Source organism: Sarcophilus harrisii, chromosome 1 (assembly GCF_902635505.1).
Source record: "Sarcophilus harrisii chromosome 1, mSarHar1.11, whole genome shotgun sequence".
Classification (NCBI taxonomy): domain Eukaryota; kingdom Metazoa; phylum Chordata; class Mammalia; order Dasyuromorphia; family Dasyuridae; genus Sarcophilus; species Sarcophilus harrisii.
In genome coordinates this window covers 17,928,401-17,943,121 of record NC_045426.1, presented here as the reverse complement: position 1 = coordinate 17,943,121, position 14,721 = coordinate 17,928,401, and the positions used below count along the sequence as shown (strand labels likewise).

General features: G+C 32.9%; 1 protein-coding gene across 5 annotated transcripts in view; it reads left to right on the top strand.

The window, feature by feature from the left end:
- LOC100921232 (probable C-mannosyltransferase DPY19L1) overlaps window positions 1-14,721 on the top strand; it is a 144,017-nt gene that overhangs the window by 46,066 nt on the left and 83,230 nt on the right. For all 5 annotated transcript variants that reach the window (XR_004232067.1, XR_004232066.1, XM_031953021.1 and 2 more), the window contains exons 7-8: window positions 2,201-2,258; window positions 12,975-13,066. Coding sequence is in view for 3 of the 5 variants with exons in the window: in XM_031953021.1 (XP_031808881.1) it covers window positions 2,201-2,258; window positions 12,975-13,066 (150 nt within the window). In the remaining 2 variants the exon portion in view is untranslated. The remainder of the gene's footprint in view (window positions 1-2,200; window positions 2,259-12,974; window positions 13,067-14,721) is intronic.

The following is a 14,721-nucleotide window of genomic DNA, read 5'->3' as shown; positions in this document are numbered from 1 at the left end:
AGTAGCATTTGGGACAACCTCTAGGAAATGCCAAGTAAACTGTGATCTGTGCCTGGGACTCAGGGGCAATTTGATGGTAGAACATAGGAGTTTGATAGTCATGCATAGAGTAGTGATTGAGAAAAACCAAGCACAAAATCAAAGAAGACCTGGAAATAACAAGTATAATGGATTAAAGTTTATCAAAGGAGGGAGAGTCAAAGTGGTCATGCTGTTAGCAGGAATATCATAAAAACCTAGGGAGGTGACAGGTTCCATTGGTTAAGTAAAGGTGTGTACACCTGGAGAAGAGGTTGTTAGATTTCGTGATTAGGATATTGTTGTTAACTTTGGAGAGAGAAGTTTCAGTTGATTAATAAAGTTGGATTACAATGAGGAGAGAAACTAGGAAGAATAAGTGGAGGCACTGAGAGTAAATGACTTTTCAAAAAAAAATTGGCCTAGAAAAGGAGAGCTAGGACGATAGCCTATTTCATTGTTGGGTAACTTTATGAGCAGCCTCAATCTTGATTTGTTTGTTCAGTTTTTATTACTGTTTTCCCTCTGGGCCTAATCAGGACAGATCTATTAGACATGACATATTTTGAAAATAAAATACATTTATAAATGTAAGAAGTTAGGGGTAATGTTAAAAAGCAACAGGACAGTTGGAAAGTACTACTTAAAATTGTCTGAATCACTTAGCTAGTAACATAAACATTGTAAATAGAATCTAATTTTCTCATATAAAACTTGGAAAGCAAGTTTCAGAAATTGTTGGCAAAGAACAAATAAATAATTAGAAGGCATTATTCTATCCTCTGATTCTTCCTTGGTGCCTTCAGTCATTCTTAATATTTTGGTCCCTTCTTCTAAAATCCCATTGCCTTTGGAAACTTGGAAAATAAAGGTCTATCTGTCTACCTTAATTTTATTTTTGGAAAACAGCTGAAATAATCAGTGTGATAGCTCCTATTTACATAACACAATAACCCTGAGGTAGGCAGTGATGTGTCATAGTTTTGTGGACAAGGAAATTAAGGCACAGAGTGGTTAGAAGACTTGCCTGTGGTCCAGCAAGTAGGCAGTGTCAGAGTTGGGAATCAAATCCAGATCCAAGTTGGACTCTTGCTTTGCTCCCTAGCTGTTGAGCAGTACAAGTTGAATTGTAGAAATCGAGGCAAGCTCACCTCGAAGATGTTTCAGTGGTGTTTTTAGCATTTTAAAGGGATTTGGGGTTGGATCATAATGTTTTAACAACGTTCTTTTGAAATTATACAAACAATGTTGTCTGGATTCTCTTTTGTAATTATCAGAATAATTCATATGGTCCTAGTTGAATATAAAACTATGACTCTTCATTAAACAGAATTTTTGATTAATTGGCACCTTCTCTCTCTCTCTGAATACTTTGGCCAAGTGATCGTCCTTAGACAAGCTGTGACTATAATATAATGAGATTTAAAAAAACAACTCATTCATTGAAATCATTATAGCACCTTAGGAAACTGTAAACTTAGTACAACTATCTCATTGCTCAAGACAGTTTTAGAACATTTTTGGCGTTACTTTCAGAACCACTTTACTAAACAGGAAAACATTAGTTACATTTTTTTATCATAATTTTTTTAAAACCAAAAATGCTCTCCGTTTTTATCTATTTCTCTATTTTACATATCTAGCATCTTTGATTCTTTCTAAGTTTAAAAACAGTCAGTTTAAAAACAAAATCAAAACCTAACTCTACTTTAAAAGGATGAAGATTTGATATAACAGAATAGGAAAAAGAATTTTCCAGATTTTGATAACAGTTCGAAAGGAGTTTCCAAAATTTTTTGAATTATTAAAACAAATGTATTTTGTTTAAAAATCACTTATATTTGTTTATAGTTATACTTGTGCATACAGATATTTTATATTTAAACATTTTTATTAAATGTTAAATGTCAAACCATTACTATCATTTTGCATTTCAAGTATGTATAAATATGTTTATTCAGGCTAGAAATATTAATCACTACCAGTACTTTGAAATCTTTATGAAAATGAAATAATGGAAATTATTACTGATTGGTTTGCTTTTAATGTGTTGGATATAGTTTATTTACTAATGTATATTTTTTTGAAATTTAGAGATGTTTTATAATGTTTTAAAAATTATGATAAAATTTTTATATAACTATACATAACTTTAATTCATATTCTTTTTTTTTCTCTGCAGTGGGAGTCAAGTTGGAGGTCTAATTACAGTACTGTGCTATTTTTTCAACCATGGAGAGGTTTGTTTTCTATCAACTAATTTTCATAATTTGGATGGGGAGTTTTCTGATACCATACTTTCCCAGGATATTTAAATGTATTTTGGATTGAAAATTATCATTTTAATTATGAGTAGGTCCTTGAAAGCAATTTAAAACTAAAACTTTTTAGTATAATTTTCTAGCAGGTAAATACTCTAGAATCTTATAATTTTTATTAAGAAATAATATGTTGTATATATTATACACAGTCTTAATTACTAACACTAAATACTAAGCTTAGAATATAAAATACAAAATGAATTTAAAACTGGGGCAGCTCACTCTTAACAGAATGAAGTCATTTTCAAACCAAAACCACAGATAGATATAATAAGGGTAAGATGTCCACAAGGTCAGACTTGTTTTGAAAACATATAGAAGTTATTGTCAGAAATATAGATTGTTTTGCAGAGTTAGCCTACGGCTTAGAAAGAAACATAAATTGTATCTTTTTCTGCACTCAAAAATTGTTTTCAGAAACAAATTTTTATTGTTAATCCAATTTAAGTTCTTACACCCTTACCAGTGCCATATGGATCTTTTCAAATGTTAATTGAATTTTCTCATCTTATTTTTAAAATATACAGAAAAGTAATTCATAATTATAAACAAAGAGCTAGAGAGCTTAATAACGAAAAACACCATTTGAAAAACTAGTCTCTAGATTTGTAGAATTATACATTTGGAGTGGATCTTGGAGGTCATATTTCCTGTTCACCTAACTCATTACAGAAGAGGAAGAAGCCTCAGAGAGGCTGGAAATGGTATGAAATCACATAAATAATTTTAACCCTGGGACTAGAGCTCAAGTGTCCTAACTGTAGTTAAGTGTTCTGTTTATCAAAGAATGGTTCTTTTTAGTCCTAGGAATCAACATGTTAAAGAATAGATTAAGCTATAGATAACATTTCAAAAGCACTGGTCATTTACTATCTTTTACAAGGATAAGCCAGCTCTTGAGAAAACACTGAACTGTTGTACTGACACATGACTATTGTGTCCATTCAGTATTACATTGTAGAGTAATATCTCCCAAAGGAAGGACCTAGAACATGACCAATTCTTGTATATCAAAGTCAAACTCATTTTAAGTGAGCTTTGTGGAGGATATAACTGATCACTTGACTCAAAAGTAATATCTCTGTAGAAAGCCTGTGGCACTCAAAACATGGTAGTTTTCAATGTCCCCTCAAACAGTAGAATCCATACATATTTTTAATGTGTTTTTTTAAAAAATTGGAGGATGGTAAGGCCAAATGGAAGAGGTAGGATCATGAAAGAACATATTTTTGAAACTAGGAGAATGTTACTCATGAATAAACTATTGGAAAACAGTTGTTGTAATAATATAATAGACTTAGAAATGCTAGGCTAGTGCAATTATTTTTTTTTCCTTTGGATAAAACAAGTTGTTTTTTATGGTAGAGGATACTCCCTCTTCCAAACTGTTTTTATAACTCTTAGTCAGAGAGAGTTGTCTGGGATAGAGAAGGGGAAAATGACTTGTCCAGAGTCATACATGTAGGATGTCTTCCTGTTCCCCAGGCCAGTGCTTCCTAGGTGGTAAGAGTGTTATTGTCTTAATAGTGATTGGCATGCGTAAGACATCTGCATGTGAGAATCAAGGCCCAGAATAGAAGCTTTTCTTAAGATTAGATGACGCAGAAATGAAATTAGGATAGGCCTTTAAGCTCAGTTATTATTTTTCCTAAGAAAATTCTTTGATTTCATTAATGTGTGGTTTCCTCTCCTCTCCTTTCCTCTCCTCTTATTTCTATGGTGACATTATTCTATTCCCATTTTACTGATTGCTTCATAAATGAATTTGTGGTGATATTGATGTTTCTTTTGGCAAGATCAAGCCTTTCATGGTTTCATGATTTTTGGTAGAAACTGATTTACTTTGGTTAAATTTCTCTAAGAAATGATAACTAGAGTTGATGTTTCATTAACTTTTCCATTTTTCAGAGTCATTAGCTTGTTTGAAAACTTAGATTTAGCTGTTATAATTAATATGGCATTTTTAATCTTTATTCAAAAACTTGGTACTATATTTGACACCTGTTCCAAACAATTAAATTTTTACTATGCACAAGCAGCTGACTGAAATGATTCCATGTTGGAAATTAATGTTATTTTATTCCTGATTCTAATGTTCTTGATGTATAGTATAGTATAGTATAGTATAGTATAGTATAGTATAGTATAGTATAGTATATTTTGTAGTCTTTAAAAGTGTTTTATTTTTATTCATGTCTAGAAATATAAGGCTTCTTTGCAATCTATAAGCTTTTGATCTCTTATATTTCTTATTGTAGTTCATTCATATTTTCTGACTTTTTTTACAATCTTCCTTTTTCTCTTTCACATTGAAGTTACTTTGAATCATAGTATATATTCTTATTTGATTGCAGGATCTTCTCCATTTATTGTATTATTTCTTTGCTTCTTTATCCTTTGTAGCAGATATCTGTACATAATCTGCATTTGGTTTATAGTTAGTTTTTTTTTTTGCTTTTGCTCATTCTGAGTATTGCAAAACAGAATGATTCTATAAGTATTGCAAGACATGATGTTTCTTGTTGCAGTTTGATACATGATGAAATCAGTTCTATTTCCTTCAGAAATGTATTTGCCTTTAGAAGAAAAACCTTTCATTTAACTCTGTATGCCTTCTATTTTTATTTCTTTATGCCTTTTTGCCTTCTAATTTACTTTATATCAAAAAGGTCATTATGGTTGATAGAAGTTTCACATTAATTTGTTAACATTAATATTTTTAAGTAGACTAAAAACTGACTGTTTAGTATCCTTTGTTCCCTTTTCTAGTTTTCTGTCCCTATGTAAGTGGGTGATTTATTATTAATCATTGCCTGATTCAGCACTGATTTTCTATACAAGATCGATCTAGGATTTATCAATAATTTTTTCATTTTTACCAGAAGTAGAGGTCTGAGATTTGACAGACTGGACTTCATGTTTCCCCATTTTAGTTTGTCTGCTTCCAAATGGCCTGTTCCTGGCTAATTAACTATTTATTCTTAAAAGGGAGAGATGTAATTTTTGTTACTTAGTTTTTTGTTTTTTTAAACTTAACTTTCCAGATCATTTTTGTTGTTACTTTTATCTTTTCCTTCCACCGTCAGAAGAAGAAAACTGAAAAAATTCATAAGCAAAATCTTTAACCCCCCTGTGAGTCTGTCTGCTGGTCAAGAATAATTACACACTTAGACAACCTCATCAGGTTAGTTTGGGTGTAGACATTACTTTTTATAGAGATTTTTATTGTGTTAATTGCATATATAAAGAAATGAGGCCTTCATCAGAAACATTGCATGTAAAAAATTTTTCCCACCTTTTTTGCTTCCCTTCTAATTTTGGCTACATTGGTTTTGTGCAAACCCTTTTATATTTAATGCAATAAAAATTATCCATTTTGCAATATTCTCTAATTCTTCTTTGGCCATAAATTCTTTCCTTCTCCACAGATCTGAGAGATAGACTATCCCTTGTTCTCCTAGTTTGCTTTAGTTCCCATTTTAACCTTATCTTGGTATAGGGTGTTAGATGTTTGTAATTGTCCATTTTCTGCAATGCCACTTTTCAGTTTTCCCATCAATTTTTGTCAGATAGTGAATTCTTATTCCAGAAGCTGGGATTATTATAGTTATTATTGTGTCTTGAGAACCTAACTTCTTCCATTGATCCACTACTTTATTTCTTAGCCAGTACCAAATGGTTTTGATGACCACTGCTTTATGATATAGTTTTTAAGTCTGGTACAGCTAGGCCACATACCTTTGCAGTTTTTTTCATTAATTCCCTTTTGAAATTCTCGACCTTTTGTTCTTCCAGATGAATTTTGTTATTTTTTCCTAACTATAATTTCTTGGCAGTTTGATTGCTATGGCACTGAATTGTTGTGATATGGGAGCCACCTGCCAGGGCTGCGGGAGGTCTAACTCAGACCTGTAGAATGAATCTCTTCATGTAAGTGGATCATGATGATACAAGGAGACTGAGAAGCAATTGTGTTGTTTGACCTCTCTCCTCTTCCCTCTTGCCTTCAATTTATTTCATTCCCAGTCCACAAGCAACACCTGTGTCAGTAAAGGCTGCCTTGCAACTCCTTCAGATGTTATGATCCACAGCTGTGGAGGCTCTCAGAGAATTGACCTGCCCCTTCATTTAGACATGATCCTAAAAAATCCCCATTTTTGTTTGACACAATTATTCCCCGCCCCCCCCCTCCCCCCAGCAGCATGGTCAGTAAGTTTGTGCATTTTCTGTTATCTGAGTCCACACACTGAGGAATGCAAGCAGCATTATCACCTTTGGATGATTGTAGGATGAAATACTATAGTAGGTGTTGATCTTATGAGATGTCATGGAGGCAGACAAACTTTCAAACTGAGAAGAGGACTAGTGAGAACAGACATTTAAGTTATCAGTCTCCTGGCTCGGTCCTTTGATGTGTTGGCCCATTTAATTAGCCTGACTAAAAAATGTCTCATGCATCTCTTCTCCCTTTCTTTCCTTGCGGGTTACCAAAGGATCTCTGGGAGAATCCTACTAACAAATAGCTCTTGGGCACTGCTGCTTCTCTTTGTTTCTTATATTTCTTATGTTCCTGTTCAGGCGCCATATGTTGTGATATGGGAGCCACCTGCCAGTGGCTGCAGGAGGTCTAACTCAGACCTGTAGAATGGATCTCTTCATGTAAGAAGATGATGATGATGATGATGATAATATAAGGCGACTGAGAGGCAGTTGTGTTTATCTGACCTCTCTCCTCTTGCCTCCAATTTATTTCATTCCCAGTCCATAAGCAACACTCTTGTCAATAAAGGCAGCTGGTCCACAGCTATGGAGGCTCTCAGAGAATTGACCTGTCCCTTCACTTAGTCATGGTCCTTAACAATGAATAAATAAATTTAGGTAGAATTATCATTTTTATTATATTAGCTTAGCCTACCCATGAGTATACTTTGATATTCTTCCAGATGTTTAAATCTAACTTTATTTGTGTGAAAAGTGTTTTGTAGCTATATACATATGATTCCTGGCTTTGTCTTGGCAGGTAGATAATATTTTATATTATTTCCAGTTATTTTAAATGAGCTGCTAGACTTGTTAAACATACAGAAATGGTGATGATTTATGTAGGTTTATTTTGTATCCTGCAACTTTGCTAAATTTGTTAATTGTTTCTAGTAGTATTTTAGTTGATTCTCAAGGATTCTTTAAGTATACCATCAAAGAATGATAATTTTGTTTCCTTATTATCTAATTCCTTCAATTTCTTTTTCTTCTCTTATTGCTAAAGCTAACATTTTTGTTACAATATTGCGTAGTGATGATAAGGGGAAACCTTGTTTCACCTCTGATCTTACTGGGAATACTTGCTATTGATTTTAGATAGATACTATTTATCTTTTAAAGGAAAACTCCATTGATCCCATGCTTCCTAGTGCTTTTAATAGGCATGGATATTGTATTTTGTTAAATGCACTTTTCTGTATCAATTGAGATAATCATATAATTTCTGTTAGTTTGTTTATTATATGATTAATTATGCTGATAGTTTTTTTGGATATTGCACCAGCATTGCATTCCTGGTATAAATCCTACTTGGTTATAGTGTATTATTATTAGTATATTATTATCCTGAAGATAAGTTGCTGTAATCTCTTTGCTAATATTTTATTTAAAATTTTTGCATCAATATTCATTAGGGAAAGTGATGTTCTGATGTTCTTTGTTTTGGTTCTTCCTGGTTTAGATATTGGCACCATATTTGTGTCATAAAAGGAATTTAATAGGGCTCCTTCTTCCCCTATTTTTCTCATAGTTTACGTGGAATTGGAATTAATTGTTCTTTAAATGTTTAGTAGAATTCACTTGTAAATCCATCTGATCCAAATTATTGCTTTTATTTCCTCTTTGTTGGTATAAGTTCACCCTTTTCATTTTTGATAATGATAATTTGTTTTTTTTTTCATTTTTCTAATAAGATTAACCAAAGTTTTATCTATTTTGTTGGGGTTTCCCCCCCATAAAACCAATTCTTAGTTTTGTTAATTAGTTCAATAGGTTTCTTAATTTCAGTTTAATTAATCTCCTTTGATTTTCAGAATTTCTAATTCGGTATTTAATTGGAGGTTTTTAATTTGGCCCTTTTCTAGCTTTTTTAGTTGCATGCCCATTTCATAGATCATCTCTTTCTTTATCTTATTCATGTAAGTATCTAGTAATTTAAAACATTGCCTAAGAACTGCTTTGATTGCATCCCATAAGTTTTGGTATGCTGTGTCAGCATTTCATTCTCTTGAATGAAATTATCAATTGTTTCTATGATTTGTTGTTTGATCCACTCATTCTGTAAGGTTAGAATGCTTTGTTTCCAATTAATTTTTTTATTTGTTTTTCCATGACCTTTTATTACACTTAATTTTTATTGCATCATGGTCTGAAAAGGATGCATTTACTATTTTATGCCTTTTTGAATTTGCTTGTGAGGTTTTTATGCCCTCAGTGGTCCGTTTTTGTGTAGGTGCCACAAAGATGTAGACTTTGGTTAATTTTATTAGAAAAAGGAAAGTCTTTAACCTTCACTTTGTATGTATCACTCTGCTTTAAATGTGTTTCTTGTAAACAACATATTGTAGAATTCTGGCTTTTAATCCAGTCTGCTATCTACTTTCATTTTATGGGAAAATTCATTCCATTCACATTCATAGTTAAGATTACTAATTCTGTTTTTCCTTCCTTCCTTGTTTTTCCTAAGTTATAGTTTTCTCTCACCTTTCACTCTTTCCCTCTTCATCAGTATATTGCTTATGACCACCACCTCCCTCATTCTGCTCTCTTCTATTAGTCTTCCCCTTTCCTTTTCATTTTCCATTCCTAATACCTTATTGAGTGAGACAAATTTCTATACCAAAGTATGTATGTTATTCTTTCTCTGAGCCAGTAGCTCAAACAGTGTTCATTCCTCTCCCTTTTTTCTCTTAACTTTAGTTCTTTTGTACTTCTTCATGTAGTGTAATTTACCCCATTTTACCTCCCCTTTCCTCTTCATCCAGTACTACCCTTTACTACCCAGTACTGCTCCCTTTTTATTCCAATTTCTTTTTTTATATCATTACATTAAAGTCAACTTATAGCTACACTTCCTAACTATACCTCTTCTAACCACCCTGACAAAGATATAGTTCTCAAGAGCTACATACATCTTCTTCCCATATAGGGAATGTAAACTTTTTAACCTTTAAAAACATTTTTTTCCTTCCATTTACCTTTTATACTTCTCTTGAGTCTTGTATTCTGGAGATCAGATTTTCTGTTCAACTCTGATATTTTCACTAGAAATGATTAAAAATCCCCTATTTTATTGAACACCCATCTTTTCCTCTGAAAGATCATGCTTAATTTTGCTAGGTAGTTGATTGTGCATTGTAGTCCAAGCTCCTTTACTCTGCACAATATCATATTCAAGGCTCTCTGATCTTTTGAATGTGGAAGCTGCTATGTCTAGAGTAATTCTATAGTTGATTTTTGATATTTGAATTGTTTCTTTTTGGCTGCTTGCAATGTTTTCTACTTGACCTAAGAGTTTTGGAATTTGGCTAAAATATTCTTTGAAGTTTTCATTTTGGGATCTCTTTCAGGAGGTGATCAATAGATTCTTTCAATGAGTATTTTACTCTCTGGTTCTAGAATATCAGGGCAGAATATCTCTAGGATATATATTTTTTTCATCATGGCTTTCACATAGTCCAATAATTTTTAGATTGTCTCTCCTTGATTTATTTTTTTAGGCCAGTTTTTCCAGTGAGGTATTTTTATGATTTCTTCTGTTTTTTCATTTTGTTTGTTTGATTCTTGATGTCTTATTGAATGACTATTCACTTCCATTGGTCAAATTCTAATTTTTAGTGAATTATTTTATTTTCTTGTTATTTTACTTTGTTTTAAAAGGAATTGTTTTGTTCCATGGATTTTTTTTTTCATTTTGGCAATTGTATTTTTTTTTCTGAGGTAATTGGGATAATAAGTGACTTGCCCAGGGTCACACACATCTAGGAAATGTTGAGTGTCTGAAGCCAGATTTGAACTCGGGTCCTCCTGACTCCAAGGCTGGTGTAATATCCACTGTACCCCTTAGGTGCCCTGGCAGTTCTATTTTTAAAGAAGTTGTTTTTTTCAGTCAATTTTTTGTAAAAAAAAAAAAAACAAAAAATTTTTCTGTGCTTCCTTTTCAAAGTTATTAGCTTTCCCCAAAAAAACTTTCATAAAACTCCTGCAATGCTCTCATTTCTTTTACCCAATTTTCTTCTCTTTCTCTTTTAATATTCTTTTTGAATGATTCCAAGAGAGCCTTTTGAACTAGAGACCAATCCATATTCCCCTTTGAGGCTTCATCTGAAGGCATTTTTGCCTTTGCTGTACTTTTCTGAGTTTGTGTTTTGGTCTTCCCTGTCTCCATAGTATCTCTATATAGTCAGAGCTCTTTTTGCTTTTTTGCTTATTTTAAAGGTTGAGATCTGCTTTTGGGGAACAGGGGTGATTGTCTTAAGCTTCCTCTTCAGGATGACATTGACTTCTCACTGATTACACTAGGACTGGTGTTGTAGGCTTCCCCACTGTGCTGAATGGCCTAGCCAAGTCCCACATGTTATGTTGGAGTTTAGGGGCTCCAAGTTTGCCTTCTGCAGTTGTGTTGGAGGTCTCGCAGCTGGTATGATTGGGCCTTCTGAATCAGAGCAGAGTAATCACTGCTGCTGTACTGGGCCACCTTCCCCCTGTCAAACTGAGATAGACCTTTCTTGAAATCCTTCCAAGATAACTTAAGCTGGAAAATTATTACTCTCTGTGAGTTCTGTCATTGCACAATCCATTCAAAGACTTGATCTAATCTTGATTCTGAGGGAAGTTCTGGAGAACTCAAGCAACTGTTCTTTGTACTCTTCACCATTTCACAACAGTACCAATTCTTTTTTTTTAATTATAAAAGCTTTTTATTTACAAAACATATGCATGGGTAATTTTTCAACATTACCTTTGCAAAACTTTCTGTTCCAGATTTTTTCTCCTTCCCCACATCCCCTCCCCTAGATGGCAGGTAGTGTAATACATGTTAAATATATGCTAAATCCAATATATGTATACATATTTATATAATTATCTTGCTGCCCAAGAAAAATTGGATCTAGAAAGAAAAAACCTGAGAATGAAAACAAAATGCAAGCAATCGCCAACTGAAAGCATGAAAGCATTATGATGTGGTCTACACTCAGTTCCCACAGTACTCTCTCTGGGTGTATATGGCTTTCTTCATCACTGAACAATTGGAACTTGTTTTAATCATTTATCATTTCATTATTGAAGAGAGCCATGTCCATCAGAATTGATAATCATATAGGCTTGTTCATGTATAATAATCTCCTGGTTCTGCTCATTTCACTTAGCATTAGTTTCTTTAGGTCTCTCCAGACCTCTCTGAAATCATCCTGTTGGTCGTTTCTTACAGAATAATATTCCATAACATTCATATACCACAATTTATTCAGCTATTCCCTAATTGATGGGCATCCACTTAGTTTCCAGTTTCCAGGACATTTTTGCACATCTGGGTCCCTTTCTCTCCTTTAAGATCTTTTTGGGATATAAGCCTAGTAGAAACATTACTGGAAACAGTTCCAATGTAACTGTGAAAGGATTCAACCATTTCTGGAGAGCAATTTGAAACTATGCTCAAAAAGTTATCAAACTGTGCATACCCTTTTAATCCCCTCCAACATTCATCATTATCTTTTCCTATCATTTTAATCAATCTGACTGGTATGTAATGGTACCTCAGAGTTGTCTTAATTTTCATTTCTCTGATCAATAATTATTTGGAACATCTTTTCATATGACTAGAAATAGTTTCAATTTCTTCATCTGAAAATTATCTGTTCATATCCTTTGACCATTTGTCAATAGGAGAAAGGCTTGAATTCTTATAAATTTGAGTTAATTCTCTATATATTTTATAAATGGGGCCTTTATCAGAACCTTTGAATATCAAAATGTTTTCCCAGTTTATTGCTTCCCTTCTAATCTTATCTTCCTTAATTTTACAACAGTACCAATTTTTAATGCTCTATGAAATTTTCTTCATAATTTATTCTTTATGACATTGTACTTGGGAATTTTGAGAGAAACAACTATGCTGAGAACATTAAGTGGATTTTTATATACTGTTTCAATAATTGACAAACACATTGATGACTGTCAGGTGATTATTTTGAGAGAGTTTATAAATGCTGAAGCCACTGGAATTATCAATGATTTGTACAAATATTTGAACTAGGTCTATGCAAGTGACATTAGTATTTGCAAATATCTAATCTGACATATCTAAGAACAACTCTAGGCACTAGGTCCCAACTCTTTAAGCTCATTGTCCCAATTCTCACCCTCTAGTTCCAGTGACCTTTTGTTTATCTAATTTTCACTGTCCCTGTTACAGAACTTAAGTTCTGATTTCTACATTTGGAAAACAACCTGAAGAGCAGCAGACATAGGATATATTGTAGTTATTTAATTTTATTAATAATAACCTAATGAGTCATGATTTTTTCTGGGTATTTAATAATTGTAAGTGTAGTAAAATATGCAGTAAACTAAGCTGTTTATTATTGTTTTTAGTCTACACGTGTGATGTGGACTCCACCTCTCCGAGAAAGTTTCTCTTACCCATTTCATGTACTTCAGATGCTGATTATAACTCATGTTCTCAGGTAATTTTTATTAGTATTTACTTGTTGAACATACTTAAATTTCTAGGATTATTGTTTAAGAAGTTTGAACAAAACTTAGATACTCATTATTTATTTTTTATAAGTGGGATGATCTTATCAAAATGAATTAAGACATAGTAATCAAATATAGTTATTTACAATAAGATCTGTAATCTAATAATTAGATTAAGAAATGTCATTTTAAAACTCATACAATTTTTTATTTGCTAATCTAGATCTCATCTTTTTAGCTATTCTATTCAGTTTAATAGTAGATTAATTAAAATAATAAAATTTGAAATAGTTCCTGTATGTTTTCTTTGTATTTCCTTTGCTGTTTTTTAGTCTTTTCTTTGTTAGAATTAAACTGTTATATCTATTTTTTCAACTGTATTAATTTGGGATTTTTTTCTTGAAATATCTCTAAAATATATATGAAACATAAGCAACTTATTTTTCAGATATAGTTTCATAGCAGTCAGTAAGGATATTTGCTAAACATTTCTGAATTATTGAGATTTCCAGTAGTTTGCTTGGAAGTTTTATTTTCCGATGATTCTTTGAATGTAAATGATGGAAATGCATGTTTTGGTTGATAACCAGTACATGAACAATATAAACATTTTAAAGTTGGCAGGGCAGAGTTTAAATAGTAGGAGGGGTAGAATACAAAGAGGGCTGTCAGGGAGCACCATAGTACATAGAGTCCTGGTCCCTGGAGTCAGGAAGATTTTATCTTTCTGAATTGAAAAATAGCCTCAGATACTTGCTGTTTGACCTTGGCTAAATCACTTAACCCTGTATGCTTCAGTTTCCTTATCTGTAAAATGAACTGGAGTATTGTTCTGGTTAGCTTTCTGGAGGTCTTGGAACCAGCCTTGATTTCAGCAGAATAATCACCACGAGAATAGTCAGGGATAAAGTCTAAATTCTTTTATTGTCTCCTTCAGTCTCCCATTCTGTGTCAGCAATCTCAGCCAATCAGCCAGTCAGCAGTCTGCACATCTCAACGTAATATCCTGCTTTCTAGAGTCCCCAAGTTGGGGTGACAAAGTGTACCATTGCTTTTTAGAGCCCCATACACTGGGGTCATTAAAATATAGTATCTAGACTAGCTCTCTGGAGGATCTTGGGACCAGCCTGAGTCTTTGGTTTTAGTGGAGAAGTGATGAAGGCAGGAGAGCCACCATGAGGCTGGTCAAGTTTTCTTCCCGTGGCTGAGTTTGTCCACAGTTTATATATTCTATTACAATTAAATCAATTCATCATACCGAGTATAAACCAATCATTATATCACTAGGGAACCATTATTTGTTAAGATCAAATCAATCGTACTGAATTAGAGAACTATTAATCAGCATGCTGAATTAGATAACGATTGTCTTATCAATTCCAGTGAGTTAACACCTTGTTGTAAGAATCCTTGTCTCAAGTATATTTCTCCAGACTTGTGGCCCATTACAGAGTATGTAACAAAGAGTCAAACAGAACTGAAATATATGTTTAGGATTTCATTGTAAGCGTGAATTTTTAAGGTTCCTTGTGAATCAGACTCTTTCAGTTCTACTATTCCATTCAGTTAAACCCAACAAAGATTTTTAAAGTCAAAGATACAAAGACAAAAATAAAAGAGACTCTTACATTTGACTATGTGG